General features: G+C 40.6%; 1 protein-coding gene across 1 annotated transcript in view; it reads left to right on the top strand.

The window, feature by feature from the left end:
* Pik3c2g (phosphatidylinositol-4-phosphate 3-kinase catalytic subunit type 2 gamma) overlaps window positions 1-19,864 on the top strand; it is a 118,705-nt gene that overhangs the window by 33,573 nt on the left and 65,268 nt on the right. Inside the window, 3 exon segments of the mRNA XM_048335046.1 lie at window positions 2,287-2,401; window positions 4,210-4,340; window positions 10,244-10,432. Of these exon segments, the coding sequence (XP_048191003.1) occupies window positions 2,287-2,401; window positions 4,210-4,340; window positions 10,244-10,432 (435 nt within the window).

Below are 19,864 nucleotides of genomic sequence, written 5' to 3'. Positions count from 1 at the left end.
AATATCTTGAAACCGAGAATTCATAATGAAGGAAAAATTTTGGAAATCTGAAAGATTCCAGGGAACTTTTTTTGTTTGTTTGTTTGTTTTGTTTTTGTTTTTGTTTTTGTTTTTTGGCCAGTCCTGGGCCTTGGACTCAGGGCCTGAGCACTGTCCCTGGCTTCCTTTTTGCTCAAGGCTAGCACTCCGCCACTTGAGCCACAGCGCCGCTTCTGGCCGTTTTCTGTATATGTGGTGCTGGGGAATCGAACCTAGGGCCTCATGTATACGAGGCAGGCACTCTTGCCACTAGGCTATATCCCCAGCCCTCCAGGGAACTTTTATTGAATGGAATTGTTTTCTCTTTCTCTCATTTTTGCATCGTCTCTGTCATGTGGCAAGATGGAACTCCAAGTGGGTATGAAACAGATGCAAAGTTATCTTAAAGTTATTCCAAGGCTGAAATCTTGCCTTGTTGACTTTTAGTTCTGTGCTTTCCAGCTGGTACAGTAAAATCAGATGCTATATTTGGTCACCAATGACAGGTGTTAACTGTGTGGTGGTTCATGTACTTTTCTTTTTAAAAAATTCCTATAGGGGCTGGGGATATAGCCTAGTGGCAAGAGTGCCTGCCTCGGATACACGAGGCCCTAGGTTCGATTCCCCAGTACCACATATACAGAAAACGGTCAGAAGCGGCGCTGTGGCTCAAGTGGCAGAGTGCTAGCCTTGAGCGGGAAGAAGCCAGGGACAGTGCTCAGGCCCTGAGTCCAAGGCCCACGACTGGCCAAAAAAAAAAAAAAAAAAAATTCCTATAGGCTGGGGATATGGCCTAGTGGCGAGAGAGCTTGCCTCATATACATGAGGCCCTGGGTTCGATTCCCCAGCACCACATATACAGAATACGGCCAGAAGTGGCGCTTTGCAAAAAGGAAGCCAGGGACAGTGCTCAGGCCCTGAGTCCAAGCCCCAGGACTGGCCAAAAAACAAACAAACAAACAAAAAAATCCTATAAAAGCTGAGCATTGATGGCTTTTACTTGTCATCCTAGCTACTCAAGAGGCTGAGATCTCAGGATCAGGGTTCAAAGCCAGTATGAAAGTCCATGAGACTCTTATCGCTGATTAAACACTAAAAAGCCAGAAGTGGAAATGTGGCTGAAGTAGTAGAGTATCAGTCTTGAGCAAACATACTCAAGGAATATGAGTTCAAATCCCAAGACCAGCACTAATAATATAAATAAAAATCTTATAAAGATCTGTGACTTTGTTACTGAAACTCCCAAAAGACTTTATGAGTTCTTCTCCATATAGATTGTTTCCTATATGCATTCTCTTTTCCTCAACCAATTTAAAACCAATTTGTAAATCCTCAGGATATGAGAAAAAAAAATCTTCCTAGTTATGCACAAAAGGAACATTTCCTCTGAAAAGTCTCACAATTATTTTGGTTCTGCAGCTCAGATGCTATGCTAATTTAAATCTTTTCTTTCTATAAATTTAGAACTCATGTCTTCAAATGTTCCAGGAATTCAGAAACAAAATGATAAAATCCCAGGGGCTGGGAATATGGCCTAGTGGTAGAGTGCTCACCTCGTATACATGAAGCCCTGGGTTCGATTCCTCAGCACCACATATATACAAAAGACCAGAAGTGGCGCTGTGGCTCAAGTGGCAGAGTGCTAGCCTTGAGCAAAAAGAAGCCAGGGACAGTGCTCAGGCCCTGAGTTCAAGCCGCAGGACTGGCAAAAAATAAAAATAAATTAAAATTTAAAATTCCTGTATACCATGGAAATTTACTCAGCCAATAGAAAGAACAATATTATGTCACTTGCAGAGAAATGGATGGACCCAAAACAAATCATGTTAAGTGAAGTAGACTAAGCTCAGAGAGACAAATAGCACATGCTTTCTCTCGTGTATGGAAGGTGGATCTAAAATACACTGGAACATAGTGTACTATATAGGACTCTAAGCATTCACACACAGTGAATAGGTAGGTAGGCAGATAGACAGACAGACAGAAGATGGATGGATGGATGGATGGATGGATGGGTGGGTGGACACATGGATGGATGAATGGATGGATGGATGGATGGATGGACGGATGGGTGGATGGATAGATGGATGGATGGATAGATGGATGGATGATAGATGGATGGATGATAGATGGATGGATGGATGGACACGTGGATGGATGGATACAGGGATGGATGGATGGATGGATACACATACATACATAGACAGATAGACAGATATGAATAGCTCCTATCACAAAGTGACTCACTGTGCTTGCTGACTTTGGCAGGAACCCCATGGGCGGGCCCAGACTATTCAGTATGACATTGCAGAAGGAGCCTCCCATAGAGACCATTGCTCCTGGAGTCTGGGACACAAGTCAACCATCTCCACTGACCCTACAGGTAGGTGCCAAGCTAGGAGACTCAACTGAGCCATTTAAGGGCAGGTTTTCTCTTCTCCACCCATTAAAGAATTAAAAGGCAAAAAAGAAAAAAAAATAGTGTTTCAAGTACAATGAGTTAGTTTGAAAAATGGAAAGAAAATAGAGAAACTCTCCTTTCGGAGCAAAGGGGAATTCAATGATGTCATCTCAAAGGGCTCCCGCCTCCCCCTCCCCCACCCAGTGCTTCACACATGTGATTCTAGGTCTAATTTCTGCAACTCACAACTGAGTCCTAGAAATGGAAGGGTTGTTAGACCTAAAATTCTGTCCAAGGAAAAGATATCAAAGACTTTCATCGCTTTGTGCACAGGTATATTCATGTCTTGTCTCGCCTTCTTTCATGTCTTTATCCACCCTGCTGTTTCCTTCCACCTCACATAAACTTCATTCACTTAGCAGATGCTATTTGCCCCACCAATATTCTCTGAAATAAATGTTCATGAAGCTGAATCATATTTGTCAAGAGGCAGGGTTTACTGTGCTTTTTTATTTTTACTTTACTCATCAGGAAGGGAAGAAGGAAACTAATGTCTGACAACCTTAAGCAAATGAATAAAGCACTAAACGATCTAGCTCACAGACAATGTGCAGAAGCGTCATTTCAGTTACTAGGACTGGAGTCTCACTGGAACATGGCTTCATTGAAGGCACATGAAGTTTGGGAAATAAGAGGCCTGCGTCCTTTCCCTGTCCATAAATCTTAGCATCAAAGCAGGGCACAACCATCCTATTTAGTTACCTAATGTCCTTGCAGGACAGGTCATTTCCAACGAAGGCTGCAATGTGTCTTCATTCTCCAAACTTACAGAACATGGTTGCTCTCCTCAAATTTCTTCCTCTCCTAAAAGAAGGGGCGTTTTAACAATGGATGCCATCTCATCCTGTAAACCAAAATATAGCAGGGCTTTTGGAAAATTCATATATTGTTATCCTTGTTTCTCTCAGACATTAAATATAAATATGAATAATAGATACTGCCTGTATAAAAATGGGGCAAATTTTATATGTGCTTAAATATCAAGTCCAAGGTCTAACAATTTCCTCCTCCTCCCCCTCCTCCTCCTCCTCCTCCCCCTCCCCCTCCCCGTCCCCCTCCCCCTCCCCCTCCCCCTCCCCCTCCCCCTCCACTTCCGTTGTTTGTGGGGCTTGAACTCAGGGCCGGGGCTCTGTCCCTGTGCTTTTGATGCTCAAAGCTGGTGCTCTACCACTTGACACCACAGCTCCACTTCCAGTTTTCTGGTGATTCATTGGTGATAAGAGTCTCACAGACTTTCCTGCCCTGGCTGGCTTTGAACCAGAATCCTCAGATCTCAGCCTTCCTGAGTAGCTGGGTTGATATGTGTAAGCCACCAACACCTGGCTTTAACAATTCTTATTTTAAAAAGAAAGAAAAGGATGTTTCAATGACAAATAACACAAGCAGAAAACCAAGAATTATACTTCAGTTTCTATTACCCTAAACTGAGTTTCTATAAATCTAAATCAGGGAGGGAAAAGGTGAGTACATTCCTACTACTCCATGTCCAGCTGTGAAAATGGAGCGAGGAGAAGTGGGGGGAGGGGAGGGGAGGGGTGGGGGGAGGTGAGGGAGAATGATGGAGGGGGTGATAGGGATCAAGATACCTTGCACTCCTAACCTGCCATGTTGAAACCCTTTTGTACAACAACTGAAAGATAAGAAGAGGAAATAGAATAGAGCCAATTGAATGAACAACGCCTTTGGAGTCACTTTTCATATTGAGTCAATATTTCTTTTTTAATTTTCAGGTGGATTTTCCAGATGGCGGGTGGCGGTATACCAAACCTGATTTGGAGGAGAGCAGTGTGAATCTTGAAGAACCACCTCAGGAGTGTTTAAAACACATTGCCAGACTTTCACGGAAGCTATCGCCCTCACTGTGCGTAATCCAGGTCCTTCACACACACACACACACACACACACACACACACACACACACACACACACCATCATACTTAAAAGTCCTCCTGTGTTCTGGGGGTTATCCTCCCTTCCTACACTAGCTTTCATTTCCTACAGCCGCATCTGCTGGTGGGTCAGTTCATGGTTAGGTAATAAGGAATTCCTCGTGTTTGATTTCAAGGACTCTTCCCCTCACACACACCCCAAGGTATTCAGTGGCTTGAACTTTAGACTCAGGGGAAGGATAAAGATTGAGAATCTGATTATATCAGAAATTCCCTAAATGATCCCCAAATCCTAAGTAAAGTCTATAAGGTATGTATTGATATGAGGGATTGTTACTTGGTAATAAATAATTCACAGCTGATTGTGCTAATTCACGACAGGCTAACACACAGAGATGAGTATATAGTCATGTGTGCATATAGTAAATATATAACACTATAATATAATGTTAGTTTTATATATTGTTATGGTATCTATCATATATTCTATATTAATATGTTATTCTGTAACAGTACATTAAAACATTACACGTTATATATTAATATAATTTGTTACTATAATATATAATACCAAATCATATGTAATTTCAAAATGTATGTTATATATTATAAAATTATTGATATTACATGCCTAAATATACTTATGTAATACACAGACTTATATACATACTTATCAAATATATACTTACATATAATATATGCTGCTATATAACTTGTACTTATATATAATTAAATATAAAACACATATGACATATATTATATATTATACTTACACTTAATATACTTCTAGGCTGTTTATAATACTCTTATATGTTATATATTACTGATATATGTGTACATTATACTGTGATCATGTTATGAACTAAGGCCCTGTAGTCCAAGAATTCATCATTTAAAAGCTTTGAGCAAAGGAATTATGTGACATGAAGAATATCCCTTTGGCCACAAGTTCAAGAACAAGTTGAAGAGAAAGAGCAGACACAAGGCATGCTGCAAGTGGGTGAATACTGCATTTTAGGCATGAGTTTTAGATGGACAGTTAGGAGCTGTTAGGCTGAGGTGATGCACTTAGCTGATTGATTGACATAATGCGATGTCCCGATGGGGAAACAAGTCAAATGAGAAACCCAAGAACCAACGTTCAGTCAACCAAGAGTCCCTGGTTTCGAGAAGATCAACTAGGCGGATGTGAGGTTCGTTTTCTAACAGAGAAATCAGTTTGGGGCACCCTAAATTTGAACCTTAAGTGTGATCATGATTTGTTTAAGCAGTCGTGCTATTTTCACTTTCACCTCAGGATTTGTTATCTGGTATCTCAGTCTCTGTCTTAGGATCTCCAAGGAATTAAATCGTGTCACTCTGAAGTTTTCATTTAAATGGCATCTCTCAAAGAGACCTAGTTTAATTGCTTTGGGATAAGAAAGGATTTGTAAAATGTCAGGTTCTTATCTTAAACTGGTTTCTTTCCAAGATAGAATTACCACACACTCCAGACTGTTCAAGAAATATCAGAGGGTGCGGGTGTGTTTTGAGATGACTTGTATACTGTTAATCTTCTTTCAAAATCACCTTGTGTAACTACATCTTACCCTATTCACACTAGCCAATCAGGAGCAAGATTATGAACCTGAGTTCAGCCAATCAGATCAGAGGGGAGGAGCCTGCTGCCTTAGGGATAACTTTATGTGATTATATCTTACCCTATTCAAACTAGCCAATCACGAGCAGATTATGAACCTGAGCTCAGCCAATTGGAGAAGAGGGGAGGGGCCTGCTGTTAGGTATAAATAGGGGAGCAACCTGCTCTCTGTGTGCTTGCTGGCTAGATTTTTGGCAGATGGCTGCACTTTTCTGCAGAAGAAAATGTTATCTTGCTGAGAGGACCGAGTCAGTTTATGGACAGGATACATCTTGATCCATGTTAACCCTCCCCTTGTTCTCCCCATCTCTCCCCCTCCCCACCCCTCCCCTCAAGTCACCTGGCTCCATTTTAACCTGTGAATATTGAATGTGAGGACTGCATTCTCCCTCCCTCCCTCCCTCCCTCCCTCCCTTCCTCCTTCCCTCCCTCCATTTGCTTATCCCCCAAATATGAACAACCATTGGCATATTAAGCCATTGTCATTATGAAGAGGTCTACTTCCCTCTAGCCTCACTGAAAATAGAAAATTTTATATTCAACAGGTGTACCACGCTCTTGTGAGCAAATGATTTTTTTTTAATTGAAAATAAGCAAGTCATGGTGCTGTGGAATTTTCAATATCTCCCAACCAAAAAGCAGAACACAATAAATAGGACTCCAAGTCATGGCCGTTCAATATTGAAAGTTCACGTTTTTAAATTAACCTCCAGTGAGCGCTTCATGTGTTGTGCTTGGGTTTCTATTTATGTTAATGGTGTACATAAAATAAGCCCTGTTTTCTTCTGTTTCTCCCACTTCAGTGTAATTATTCACGTTCAGTAGAGTACAGTGTCATTCTGGACTGTGAGAACAGATGGAGAGCAGACTCCGACGTGGCAGGCACAACTTGTTTGCAAATCGGATTCACTCAAGTTTCCAAATATCATTTCTTTTGCAGACTTAAGTCCTGGAACACTTTTATCATTTCCTTGATGACCTACTTATTTCTTCCTCCAAATTAATGAAATGTCATCATAGTCAGGAAATTCAGACATATGAAATTGTGCCCAGGACATCTGTTAAAAAAAAAATAAATATTGGGGCTGGGGATATAGCCTAGTGGCAAGAGTGCCTGCCTCGGATACACGAGGCCCTAGGTTCGATTCCCCAGCACCACATATACAGAAAACGGCCAGAAGCGGCGCTGTGGCTCAAGTGGCAGAGTGCTAGCCTTGAGCAGGAAGAAGCCAGGGACAGTGCTCAGGCCCTGAGTCCAAGGCCCAGGACTGGCCAAAATAAATAAATAAATAAATAAATAAATAAATAAATATTAAAAATAGTAATATTCTCTTTTGTCAAAGTAAGGCGCATGCCTTGAGCCAGGCCTCCTGCCTTAGTTTCCTTTGGTTGTTTGGAGGTAGAACTTCAGTTCTTACCAAGGCAGGCCTGGGCTACAATCCTATTTATTCTTCCGGCCACAGCTGGAATGACAGATGTGCATTGCCATGCCCAGCTGTTTCTAATTGGTTGAGATATGGTCTTACTGACATTGTTGACCAGGAAAGCCTTGATCCTCCAGATATCAGCCTCTAGTAGTAGCTAGGATTACAGGTATTAGTCATTACTCCCAGCTTAAATAAATACTTATACATAAATATATTTATATTTATTTGTATAAATTATCAAAATATATTTATAGTGGTTTATATAAACGTATACATAAGTATATAAAAAGTATAGATAAATATATATTCTTAATGTACCATAAAAGAGTGGCTCTAACTCTGAAAATTGCATGAGGATGGGTCATCGAAAGCCGTTTCTATGAAAGCATGAAATGAAAGCATCGACTTCGTTGTGGAAAGCATGCTATTCCCGCTGACTTAACCAAAATAGACTCAAAACACACATGGAAATCCAGTGGCTCGCACCAGTCACTCTTTGCTACTCAGGAGGCTGAGATCTAAGGATCTTGGTTCAAAGGCAGAGAAAAAGAGCCTGTTAACTTGCCAAAAAAAAAAAAGCCAGAAGTGAAGCCTGGCTCAAGTGGTAGGGCAATATCTTTGAGCTACGTAAAAGCACAAGGCCCTGAGTTCAAGCCCCAGGAAGCTGGCACGAAAAACAAACAGCTACTTGTGAAGACAACACAAAATGACTGCTCATCTTCCATCTCTATCCGAAAGGGCACAAAGAACTTTAAAGAACTTTTATGGGAGAAGGAAGGGGGGAGAAGAGGGAAGCCACAGAGAGAATGAATCTGCTGACGTTATAGCATTTAGGATAGCACACAGAACTTTTGCCCAGTGTTTGCCTACAGTCATGAAGTCTTGAATCTTTTTTTTTTAATTTTTATTTTCAAACTGATGTACAGAGAGGTTACAGTTTCATACATTAGGCATTGGATACATTTCTTGTACTGTTTGTTACCTCCTCCCTCATTCCTCCCTACCCCCTCCTCCTTTCCCTTCTCCCCCAAGAGCTGCTCAGTTCATTTACACCAAACAGTTTTGCAAGTATTGCTTTTGTAGTCATTTGTGTTTTTTACCCTGTGTCTCTCTATTTTAGTATTCCCTTTCAGTTTCCCAGTTCTAATACCAGTATACACGGTTTCCAATGTACTCAGATAAGATACAGTGATCGTGCAGGTGCAACCACAGGAAGGGGATATAAGAAGATCATCAATAATAGACGCTACGGTTACACATAGCACATTGAAAGTAGTTACAACAGTGATATAACAATCGTTTCCATAACATGGAGTTCATTTCACTAAGCATCATCGTATGTGTTCATAAGGGTATAGCTATTGGGTTCTTGTGATCCTCTGCTGTGACTTGCCTAAACCTGTGCTAATTATTCCCTATGAGGGAGACCATAGAGTCCATGTTTCTTTGCGTCTGGCTCACTTCACTTGGTATAATTTTTTTCCAAGTCCTTCCATTTCCTTACGAATGGGGCAATGTCATTCTTTCTGATAGAGGCATAACATTCCATTGTGTATATGTACCACATTTTCCTGATCAATTCATCTATTGAGGATGAAGTCTTGAATCTTGATAGGAGTGTGATTATTACTCATATCTTCATTTGTCTAAATTCATTGAATGGTTCCTCTGGAATTCCTTTTATGTTAATCATGATTTGGTAAAAGAAGTTTTTTTTAAAAAAAGGAAACAGGTGTTGTTTAATATTGGAGGAAAGAAGAATTTAATCAGAACATCATAGATGGAGAGCACATATATATGTACATATATACACGCATATATACATATATATGGATTTCATTACTATTTCTTTTTTTGAGGATTTTCCAGTGGGAAATGTAGCAACAAGATCCAGAAGAACCTAAGCATATTGCTATAAAAACCTCTCTGATCATCTCCAATCTTCTATCATTGACCCTGTTTGTATGAATGAAGTATCATTCAGTCGTGTCATTAAAAAGCATTTTGTGTATGGCTAAGCTAACATCTGAGTTGCAAATATACATGGAAGCCTGTATAGTGGGCCAAGGATGGTGTTTGCAGGGCAAGAGTCCAGGGGCCTTTTAACAATCAACTTCCGGTTGAACCTGGTTGGGGGGATGGGAGGGAGACACTGGAGCATTTAAGAAACTGGAGTCATTTTCATCTCCACTGTGCACTTCCGGTGAACCCTGAAAAAAAAAATGGCAAGCCAGAATGCAGAGAATGAATTGAGGTCTTTGTGTTGGGGAGAGTTGACACCCAAGAGTGTTGGTGAACTCGGTCGAAACTCGCTCTGAAATGAAGAAGTCTCCTGTTGTAAAAATATGTCCAGTTACTCAGGAGCCCATTTGAATCTAAGCTCATTTTTTTTTGCCAAGGCAGAAGGAAGAATTCATGGTGGATCGCTTCTCTTGTAAACACAGCATGTTAAAAGAGGCAGAGAGATAGGATTCCCCACCCCATTCTACCCCAAGAGGAGGCAGAATTTGCCAACTAAAATGAAAAGTTAAAACCAAATAGTAAGTGGCAAAGCAAAGAGGGAGGAAAAGTAAAACTGATTTATCTGAATGAGAGCTGTGTTTATTCTTTCATTTACTCAGAGGAAGAAGGTTCTTAGGGGGAAATAATCAGATGGATCTGCTAGATTTCATCTCCCAAGAAGATTTTTTAAAAATAAAGTCTTCCAGAATTCAAAGAACTAGAGGGGTTGGTATTGTGAGTTCCTAATGTGTTGTGTGTGTGTGTGTGTGTGTGTGTGTGTGTGTGTGTGTGTGTGTTTATTTTTCAGGCTCTCTGAGGAAAAGAGAAGATATTTGTGGTTTTATCGCTTCCACTGCAGTCATGAAAACTGTTCCCTTCCTTTGGTCCTGGGCAGCGCCCCTGGATGGGACGAGAGAACTGTCACGGAAATGCGTGTCATCGCGAGGAGATGGACATTCCTCCATCCATTAGAGGCACTTGGCCTTCTGACTTCCAGGTAAGAGTCTCATAATAAGATAGACGATAGGTAGGTAGGTAGATAGATAGATAGATAGATAGATAGATAGATAGATAGATAGATAGATAGATAGACAGATGAATAGGTAGATGGACAGGTAAATGGATGGATGGACAGGTAAATGATACATACATACATACATACATACATACATGAATAAGTAGATGGACAGGTAGATGAATAGATAAATGGATAGATGATGATGAAGAAGAAGAAGAAGAAGAAGAAGAAGAAGAAGAAGAAGAAGAAGAAGAAGAAGAAGAAGAAGAAGAAGAAGAAAGGTAGACAGAGAGATAGAGAGTTACATGATAGGCAGATGGACAGACAGATAAATTTTTAGATAGATGATAGATACATACATAGATGAATAGGTAGATGGACAGGTAAATGGATAGATGGATTGATTGCTTGGCTGATTCATTTTTCGGTAGATGGATAGATAAATGGATGGATAGATGATAGATAAATACATAGGTAGATAAAGGCAGATAGATGATAGGTATGTAGGTAGGTAGATAGATATAGATATCATAATTAATTCAGCAGCTCTTCTGTTTGTTCTCAATATTAATAGCTATGGATATTAATTTTAGATAAATGTAGGCAATATAAATTTCAAGCAAATCTAAGCTATGATTTTGTCTTCACAGTAACTGTGAGGTCTCATTGATGGCCCTTGTTAATTCAATGAAGCATTGAGTTGCTCTTAAGGAAATATTACCCAAAAGGGAAGGGGGCAGATAATAATTACTACCCTTCTCTCCCTAAAACAAAAAGTCCTTAAAAATTGAGATTCTTAGCTGGGCATTGGTGGCTCAGGCCTGTCATGCTAGCTACTCAGGAGGCTGAGATCTGAGGATCATGGTTCAAACCCAGCTCGAGAAAAAACGTCCATGAGACTCTCATGTACAATGAACCACCAAACAGAGCCAGAAGTGGAGTTGTAGCTCACATGGTAGAGCACCAACCTTGAACAAAACAAGCTCAGCGACAGTGTGCAGACCCTGAGTTAAGCCCCAGGACTGGCGCACGCGCACACTGAGACTCTTATTTTTTTCCTCTTGAAGCATGCAAAGGTGGCTGAAAATGTGCTGGTTACAGCATGTTAGGAAAATGATGACAATGAGCATAAGAGGAAGGAATGTGTGTCTTTGTTGTTCTCCCTCTTCTGCTACTGAACAAACCCAAGGGTTTGCCTTCCCTACGGTGAGAAGCAGGTGGGAGCAAATGGGTTGCAGACCAGGCCCTTTCTTGCCTTTCCTCTTGTATTGGAAGCCAAGAACAGATATTGAAGTCGGGCTTAGTAGCATGGGCTCAGTTCTCGCATGGAGTCTGTGGGGCTCTGAACCAGGCAAGAATACTGACTCCAACTATATTCTCAATCCTTTCTCACAGTCTGGAGGGAAAAGGGGAGGTGAATTCCTGGTAAGGCAAAGTACTCGCAGATCAACTTATTTAGTTATTGTTGTTTTTCTTTTTGGCAAATTGGTGTGACGTCTCAATTTTCTGGGGTAGGAAGTACAAAGAAAAAGGTGTTTGGGTTCTATTTTGTGTATGTGTTTGTTGGTTGGATTTTGATTTGGTTTTGTGTGTGAATGCCCAGTCCTAGGGCTTGAACTCAGGGCCTGGATGATTCCCTGAGCTCTTTCACTCATGGCTGGTGCTCTACCACTTGAGCCACAGCGCCACTTCTGGTTGTCTGGTGGTTCATTGGAGAGAAGAGTTTATGGACTTTCCTGCCCAGGCTGGCTTTGAACCCTTATCCTCAGATCTCAGCCTTCTGAGTAGCTAGCTAGGATGACAGGTGCAAGCCACTGCCTGGTTCTTGAAATTTCTTCTTTAATTAAATTTCATTTTAATAGTTGTTAAATTGTGTATAGCAATACTTGAAGATCATTTCATATTCTGTTGTTTGTATTTTTGTTTCCGTATTTTTCTGGATGATGTGATTTTCATGATCTGAGCTTACAGCAGCTATTTTCAGAGTTAGAGGAGTGTTCATTTTGTTTGATTTGAGGAACTTGGTTGAAGCTTGATTTATTGGAACTTTATAAAAATCCCTGGTCAGGTACTAAACAAGGTCACTGTAGTGGTGGGTGTGTTTGCACTGTAGTCTTTGTGGGACTTCCACTCTCAGTTCAACTGAAGGATTAAAAAACTCAAGGATGAGATATTTCCAGAAACGAACCTTTCCACTCCTGCAAATTCAAAAGCTGACTTTTCAGAGAACACACAGCGTGTGCTTGTTAAGTGAATTGTCTTGGTGAATTCTTCAATGATATATCTGCACACACATGATATTATATATATATATATATACACACACATACATGTGGGAATATATACCTTTTATACATATATGTGTGCATTCATATATGTATATATGGGGATCTATGTATATACATAGACATATAAATACATATTTTATATATACATACATACAGCCATATATACACACATATACCCCTATATACACATACACACTCTATGTGTGTGTGTGTGTGTGTGTGTGGCCTGTGTTTTAATTGGTTCACCCTCTTGATAGCCTGTGTGTTCCATTTTGAGCTATAGAGACCTTTGAATATTGCTGTGTATTTAATCCTGTCTAAAGATTCATTACTGTACTTCTATTTATTTATTTTAACCAAGAGCCATGATAAAATTTAATTTAGCTAGGCTGGGACATGGAGTACTCATGCATCCAGTATTAAGTGTCAGCAGAGGGCTGTTGGGGTACTGATGCTTCCAAAAGGAAAGGAAACACCAACAAAAATCAGAGACCCAGGCCTTCGGTCTATGGTTCAAGGCCGATGGCTGCTATTTTCCAACAACCCTGAGGCTCAGCTTACCAATTACTAATAGCAAATGGAAACTAATGCATGGAATTCAATGCCAGTGCAAAGGGAGGATTCATTTAAAAATAGCAATTACTGGGTAGGCATCAGAGAATTGCACCAGGAATTTAAATAAGAAGTAGGATGAATTGCCAGGACTTGCACCCCCATTTGATATAAATGTAGTGTTTGGCAAGAAGAAAAATGATATTTCCCAAGCAGTGACTTAAGCTTGGAAAGCTCAGTTTCCTTGAGAAAAAAAATAAGTCACACAAAAAAAATCCATACCAAATCATTGTTTACAGTAGTGATTAATTTATACTGAAGCCAGTCTCGAGTAGCATGTGAGAAGCAAGAATAGAATATGGAAGAGGAAGACATTTACCCAGGAACCTCCATATTAGAATGGCTAATTCAATGTTCGATGAGGGCTATTGATCTGAAATATATGTACAAGGAAAATGGTTATGCAGAGTGGGAAAAGGAAGAAATAAGTCCTAAGAAATAAGTTATAGTGACTCTCCCCCGCCCCAAAGAAAAGCAATGTATATGGATACATTCCATTCAAAGGTCACCTTGGAATGTTCTCTGTCATACTATAATTAAACTAAGTTGTAAGCGTTACATAAGCCTTCAGTGGGGGGGGGGAAGCAATTCTTTCAAAAATAAGGAAATCTTCACAAAGAAATTGAATTCTATTCATGGAAATTTCCTGAAGGTTCCGAGAATAGTGAGTAACTGTATAGAATGGAACTGTGCCTGCTTCTGTTGGAAAAGAATGCTCCAATTTCGATTGGGGGGTGGGGGGGGCGTGGAGCTGGGGCTCTGTGAGTCACAGAGGAAGTGAGGATTGGTGCCCGCAGCTCAGAAAGTGGCAAAGAGCAGGCACCGTGTGAATAGATTTATGAAGTGTCCACAGATAATTCTGGCATCAGAGTGCAAGAAGGATTTTTCCAAGAGGAGAAAATGAGACAAGTGTATTAGATGTCAGGTATTGGTGGGAAAAAAAAACATTTGAAGAGTATTACTGGCCTATAATGGATAGGAAGAAGTAAGTGTGCAGAATGCAGAATTGATGGAACATTCTAGAGGGGAGTAAGAGGGGAGAGAGGTAAAAGAACACTTTGAGCTTCCTGATTTGGACAAATGTTAGAAAATTACAATCCCTCACTGAGATACGGATTTTAGAAGTCAGAGGAAACTTAGAGAGTGGAGGTTGAAGAGTTTTCTATGGATTGGACACAGTAGAGATGACAGAAAGAGACACCAGAATATAGTTATAGGTAGGTAGATAGATAGATAGATAGATAGATAGATAGATAGATAGATAGATAGATAGACAGATAGATGGGTAGGTGGGTGGATAGTTAGATCTTCAAGCTTACTAGGAAACTCAACCCTTAAAAGAATTAAAAGATGTATTCATGTGAAAGCAATAATTGAAGAAATAGAGGAGGTTTTTAAAAAATGCATAGGAATGTAGAGGAAATACAGAAAGACAGGACCTTAGAGAAAGAACAGAATTGTTCTAAGGGCAATGCAAAGTGTTTAAAAGGCAAGATAGAAAACAGACAATTGGTGGCAAGAAATACTAGGGTGATATTTTAGCCTTCATTAAAAAATAATTCAACATCCAAAGGGAAGTATTAAATAGGATTAATTCAAAATAGAGATTCATTTGGACGTAGAGTGGACAATGAAATTAGTGACTGAAATATTTGTTTTATTTGCTTTTTAATTAACAAATAATAATTGTATATATTTGTGGAACAAAACTAAATATTATCTATCTTACCTACCTACCTACCCATCCATCCATCCATCCATCTATCATCCCTTGATCTATCTTCTATGTCTGTCATCCTCCATCTCTCTCTCTATCTATCTATCTATCTATGCATGTATTGTAGAAAAATTAAATCCAAATGATTAACATTCCAGGACTACAATCTGGGGGTAGGGGGAGGAGAATGTTAGCACTAAATGTTTTGCAATGTTGAATTGTACAATGCATTAATCCTAACAGGCAATGCAAATCAATCCCAGAAAGGTTTCCTTTCATCCTAATTGCATTCTAACTGATTCTATTTAATTCTGAGTTCTAATTTTAATTCACTCATTCTGTGACTACGTGATTCATGCTCAGTTTCTATATTCAAGCCCATAGACTGTCCATTAGAAAATATCTCTGTTCAGTTCTTTTTCCTTTCTGTGTGTGTATGTGTGTGTGTGTGTGTGTGTGTGTGTGTGTGTGTGTGTGTGCCAGTTCTAGGACTTCAGCTCAGGGCCTGGGCACTGGCCACTGTTCCTTTTTTGCTCTGGACTCGTACTCTATCACTTAAACCACAGCACCGCTTCCAGTTTTCTGGTGGTTCATTGGAGACTTTTCCTGCCTAGGCTGTTTTTGAACAGCAATCCTCAGATCTGAACCTCCTGAGTAACTGGGATGACAGGAGTGAGCCACTGGCACCTAGCTTTCTGGTCAATTTCTATCTCATCTTGGGCCTGAGCTATCGTATTCCTCATTTTTTTTATTCTAGCTAAAGAAATAATTTCCCAGACCAATTAACCAAGTCACTACACAACTTATGCTTTTATTGATCCATTCAGAATACAATCAATCAATTACCATTTTATATGAGTATAATTGGTAAGATCTAGGCAAAGATAAAAGGGCCTTTCTAGAATTATAATAGTAAAGTTACTAAAAACCAGAATATTCTAGATATTTTGACTCTTGCATTAGTCAGCATCTACCAGCAAATGTCCTAGAGAAAATGGCTTAAACTGTCTGCATATCAGATGGGGTGTGTGTGTGTGTGTGTGTGTGTGTGTGTGTGTGTGTGTGTGTGTGTGTGTGTGTGATCAGTAGTTAGAATTCAGTTGCCAGGTTTCCTAGGGCTCTTGTAATTTTTTTGTCAGTCATGGGGCTTGAACTCAGGTCCTGAGCGCTGTCCCTGAGCTCTTCTGCTCAAGGCTGGTGCTCTGCCACTTGAGCCACAGCTCCACTTCCAGTTTTCTGGAGGTTTATTGGAGATAAGAGTCTCATGGACTTGCCTGCCCAGGCTGGCTTTGAACTCTGCTCCTCAGATCTCAGCCTCCTGAGTAGCTAGGATGACAGGCATGAGCCACCAGCAGCCAGTTTCTTCTATTCTTAACCACATAAAAATCCTTGAAGGATGGTGAATTATTCAATTCACAATCATCCAGAAGGACATTATTTCAATAATTTGCTTGGGGGGAGGGGGGAATGTTGTGGTTTTTTTCTGTCCCATCTGATCATTTTTGGTCCAAGAAACACAGCAAAGATATTCATATTGACCTGGTTTTTTATTCCAAAGCAATGCCGAGTGTGTCATCTGACTAGAAACCTATTGGAAAAACAGTCCTGCACTTCTGATGGTTGTGTAATTCTAACCTGACAGTAGGGCTTCTAACGATGAATAACCTCTGACACATGACAGGAGTGCTTGCTATGGGTTTTGAAGACTAACATTTCTGTTCTGCTTGAAACCAGATCTCTGGCTTCTTTGCCTTCTCAGTTATGAAACCTTTGTGATTTCCTTAGTGACCTCTAAGAAGATGCAGAATTGTGAAGGTTTGAGAAAAGAGAAGACATGACAGTTCCCAAACACAAATGTTTTCAGTCAGATAACCCCAAAGTTAGTTTTTATAGGAGCAGGTCACAAGTAGGCAACGAATATTAAAAAATGCTGCGTGTCAGAATTCTCGGCCACAGACCAAAGCACACCAAATATTAATTAATAAGGCCCAGATTATCTCCATAATAATGATTTACCAAAGGCATTCATCATACACATTCACTTCGGGTTGGAAAGCTGAGATTTCCGCTCAGATCAAAAGATCTCATGCAAAAGCAGACAAACGTCCAGTCATCTCCTATAAGCTGAACATGGAGGAAATGTGTTGAAATGCAAAAAAATAATAATAATAATGACCCTCCTCACTAAATGTTTTTGTTTTGGCCAGTCCTGGGCCTTGGACTCAGGGCCTGAGCACTGTCCCTGGCTTCTTTTTGCTCAAGGCTAGCACTCCGCCACCTGAGCCACAGCGCCCCTTCTGGCCGTTTTCCATATATGTGGTGCTGGGGAATCGAACCGAGAGCTTCATGTGTAGGAGGCAAGCGCTCTTGCCACTAGGCCATATTCCCAGCCCTCTCACTAAATGTTTTTCTTGGGTTTTTGAAAATGCAGCCCTTTTTCACTGATGTATAGTATTTTTTTGTTAACATAGAGTGAGCAGATGGTTGTTTTCATTGAATTGATAAGTGTGTGTGTGAAGTGTGTGTGTGTGTGTGTGTGTGTGTGTGTGTGTGTGCGTGCATCCTGGGGTTTGAACTCAGGGACCAGGTGCTGTCCCTGAGCTCTTGGGCCCCAAGCTAGCTTTGTACCACTTTAGGTTTTTGGGTGATTAATTGAAGATAAGAGTCGTGTAGACTTCCCTGCCTGGGCTGACTTCGAACCATGGTCCTTAGGTCTCAGCCTCGTGAGTAGCTGGGATGACAGGCGTGAGCCAGCAACACCACACGATTCCAAGGTTATTTCTTACAAATGTGAACCAGGACTTAGCAACTATCACTAGCTAGGTCTACTCGTGGTACACTGTTTCTTCCCTCCCACAGTACAATTCTGTGTAGTATAGGTGCCTATCTAATCATATACATACATACATACATAAATGATATACACTAATGCATATGAATACATATAAACATTCAAATCCCGCAATCATTCAAAGTCTCGCGTTTAGCAGCGTGGCCAGCGCCGACACTTGTTGATGATTGACTGGGAGTCTATGTGCATAGACTACGCCGATCTCATCGGTGGGAAACAGGATACCCTGCTTGAGAGGTGTTCACAGCAAGCTGCAGGCCCCGTGTTGCAGCTGACATTTCCGTGTGCAAATATCACACGGTGTCTGGGCACGGACGGGGTAGAGGGGACCTCGTGGAAGGAGGGAGGCGTGTGAAATGCCAAAAGCCTGTCCCCAAGGAAGGTGTGCATGACCTCAGACACTAGCACCGGGAAGAAATGCCACAAGCCCTAGGATGTATTTGTCTATTGATCCTGACTTCAGGAGACCAGGAAAACCAAGTTGAGCCGAAAATGAAGAGAAAGAAAAGAAAAGAAAATTCTCCAGAGTATTATGTCAGAATATTCCAGACCAACTAAAAGCAGGATGTGCATTCCTTTACACAATGATGTTCATTTATTTAAAATTTTTAAATAAAAGGGGGGCCCATGGCAATGCACCGGTGGCTGAGGCCTGCTGTCCTAGCTTCTATGGGAGGCTGAGATCTGAGGATGGTGATTCAAGACCAGCCTGGGCAGGAAAGTTGATGAGTTATCTCCAATGAACCACCAAAAGGCCGGAAGTGGAGCTGGGGCTCAAGTGGCAGAGCACCAACTTTGAGCCAAAAATCTGAGGAACAGCACCCGGGCCCTGAGTTCAAGCACACACACACACACACACACACACACACACACACACACACACACGGCCTGTGATTCACAAGTTCTTTCTAGTAATCGCAATGAATTTACAGTTGTTGACGCGTTTTCTCCAATTAGTTGGAAGAGCCATACATTAAAAAAACACACTCCACTAGACAATGACAAGTTAATTATTAGAAGAATTGGGAGATTATTCGAAATAGGCTTTAGGAAGAAAACTAAAGTCATGGAAGAAACTTTCCTTCAATTATTTGGTATTCATATGTGGCCCCCTCTCTTCTTTCTGTAAAGTGCAATGGAGGAATATATTCATATTCGTTTCTAGGAGAGGGAAAAAGAATCAGAGAAGGCAACTGATGGGTAAATATGACCCCAATGCAAGCGCATGGGTGAGCCTATGTGTGCATGTATACAAATTAACATATGTGCACACACAAGTAGATATGTGTGTACGTGTGTGCATATGTGTGCCTCTAGGTATACACGTATAAAAATATTCTCATGAAAAAACCATTATTTTTTACACCTACTATGTGCTATGAAAATATAATACCGCACACAGTATTGCATAGTATTTCATGTCATGCAGAATTTAGGAGGCTGAGATCTGACGATCAAGGTGGGGAAAGTCTGTGCGATTCTTATCTCCAATATACTACTCAGAAAAAGCCAGAAGTGGTGCTGTGGTTCAAGGGGTAGAGCACTAGCCTTGAACAACAGCGCCCAGGCCCTGAGTTCAAGCACCACCAGGACTGATATATATACTGATATATATATGTAGATATGTAGATATAGATAGATATAGATAGATAGATCTATATATACTGATATATATATATATATGGTTAGTGCCTCTGATCATATAAAATAATATTTATCCAAATGGACTCCAGGAAATGGGAACAAGATAATTTTTCTTTGTTGTTGTTCTGTTTGCTTTACTCTTTGTCTTGTGTGGTGGTTTCTCTGTCTTTGGGAGGGTAAATGGAGGCACAGAAATGGAAGGACAGAGGGTGAACAAAGGCATCTGTGATCCTCACGATGTGGAAAATGAACTCGACAACTTGTGGGTGGGGACGGGAGGGGAAAACTGGGGGAGAGAG

Source organism: Perognathus longimembris, chromosome 27, assembly GCF_023159225.1.
Source record: "Perognathus longimembris pacificus isolate PPM17 chromosome 27, ASM2315922v1, whole genome shotgun sequence".
Lineage (NCBI taxonomy): Eukaryota > Metazoa > Chordata > Mammalia > Rodentia > Heteromyidae > Perognathus > Perognathus longimembris.
Note: the sequence above shows the minus strand (reverse complement) of the source record. Positions and strands in the feature narration are given on the sequence as shown.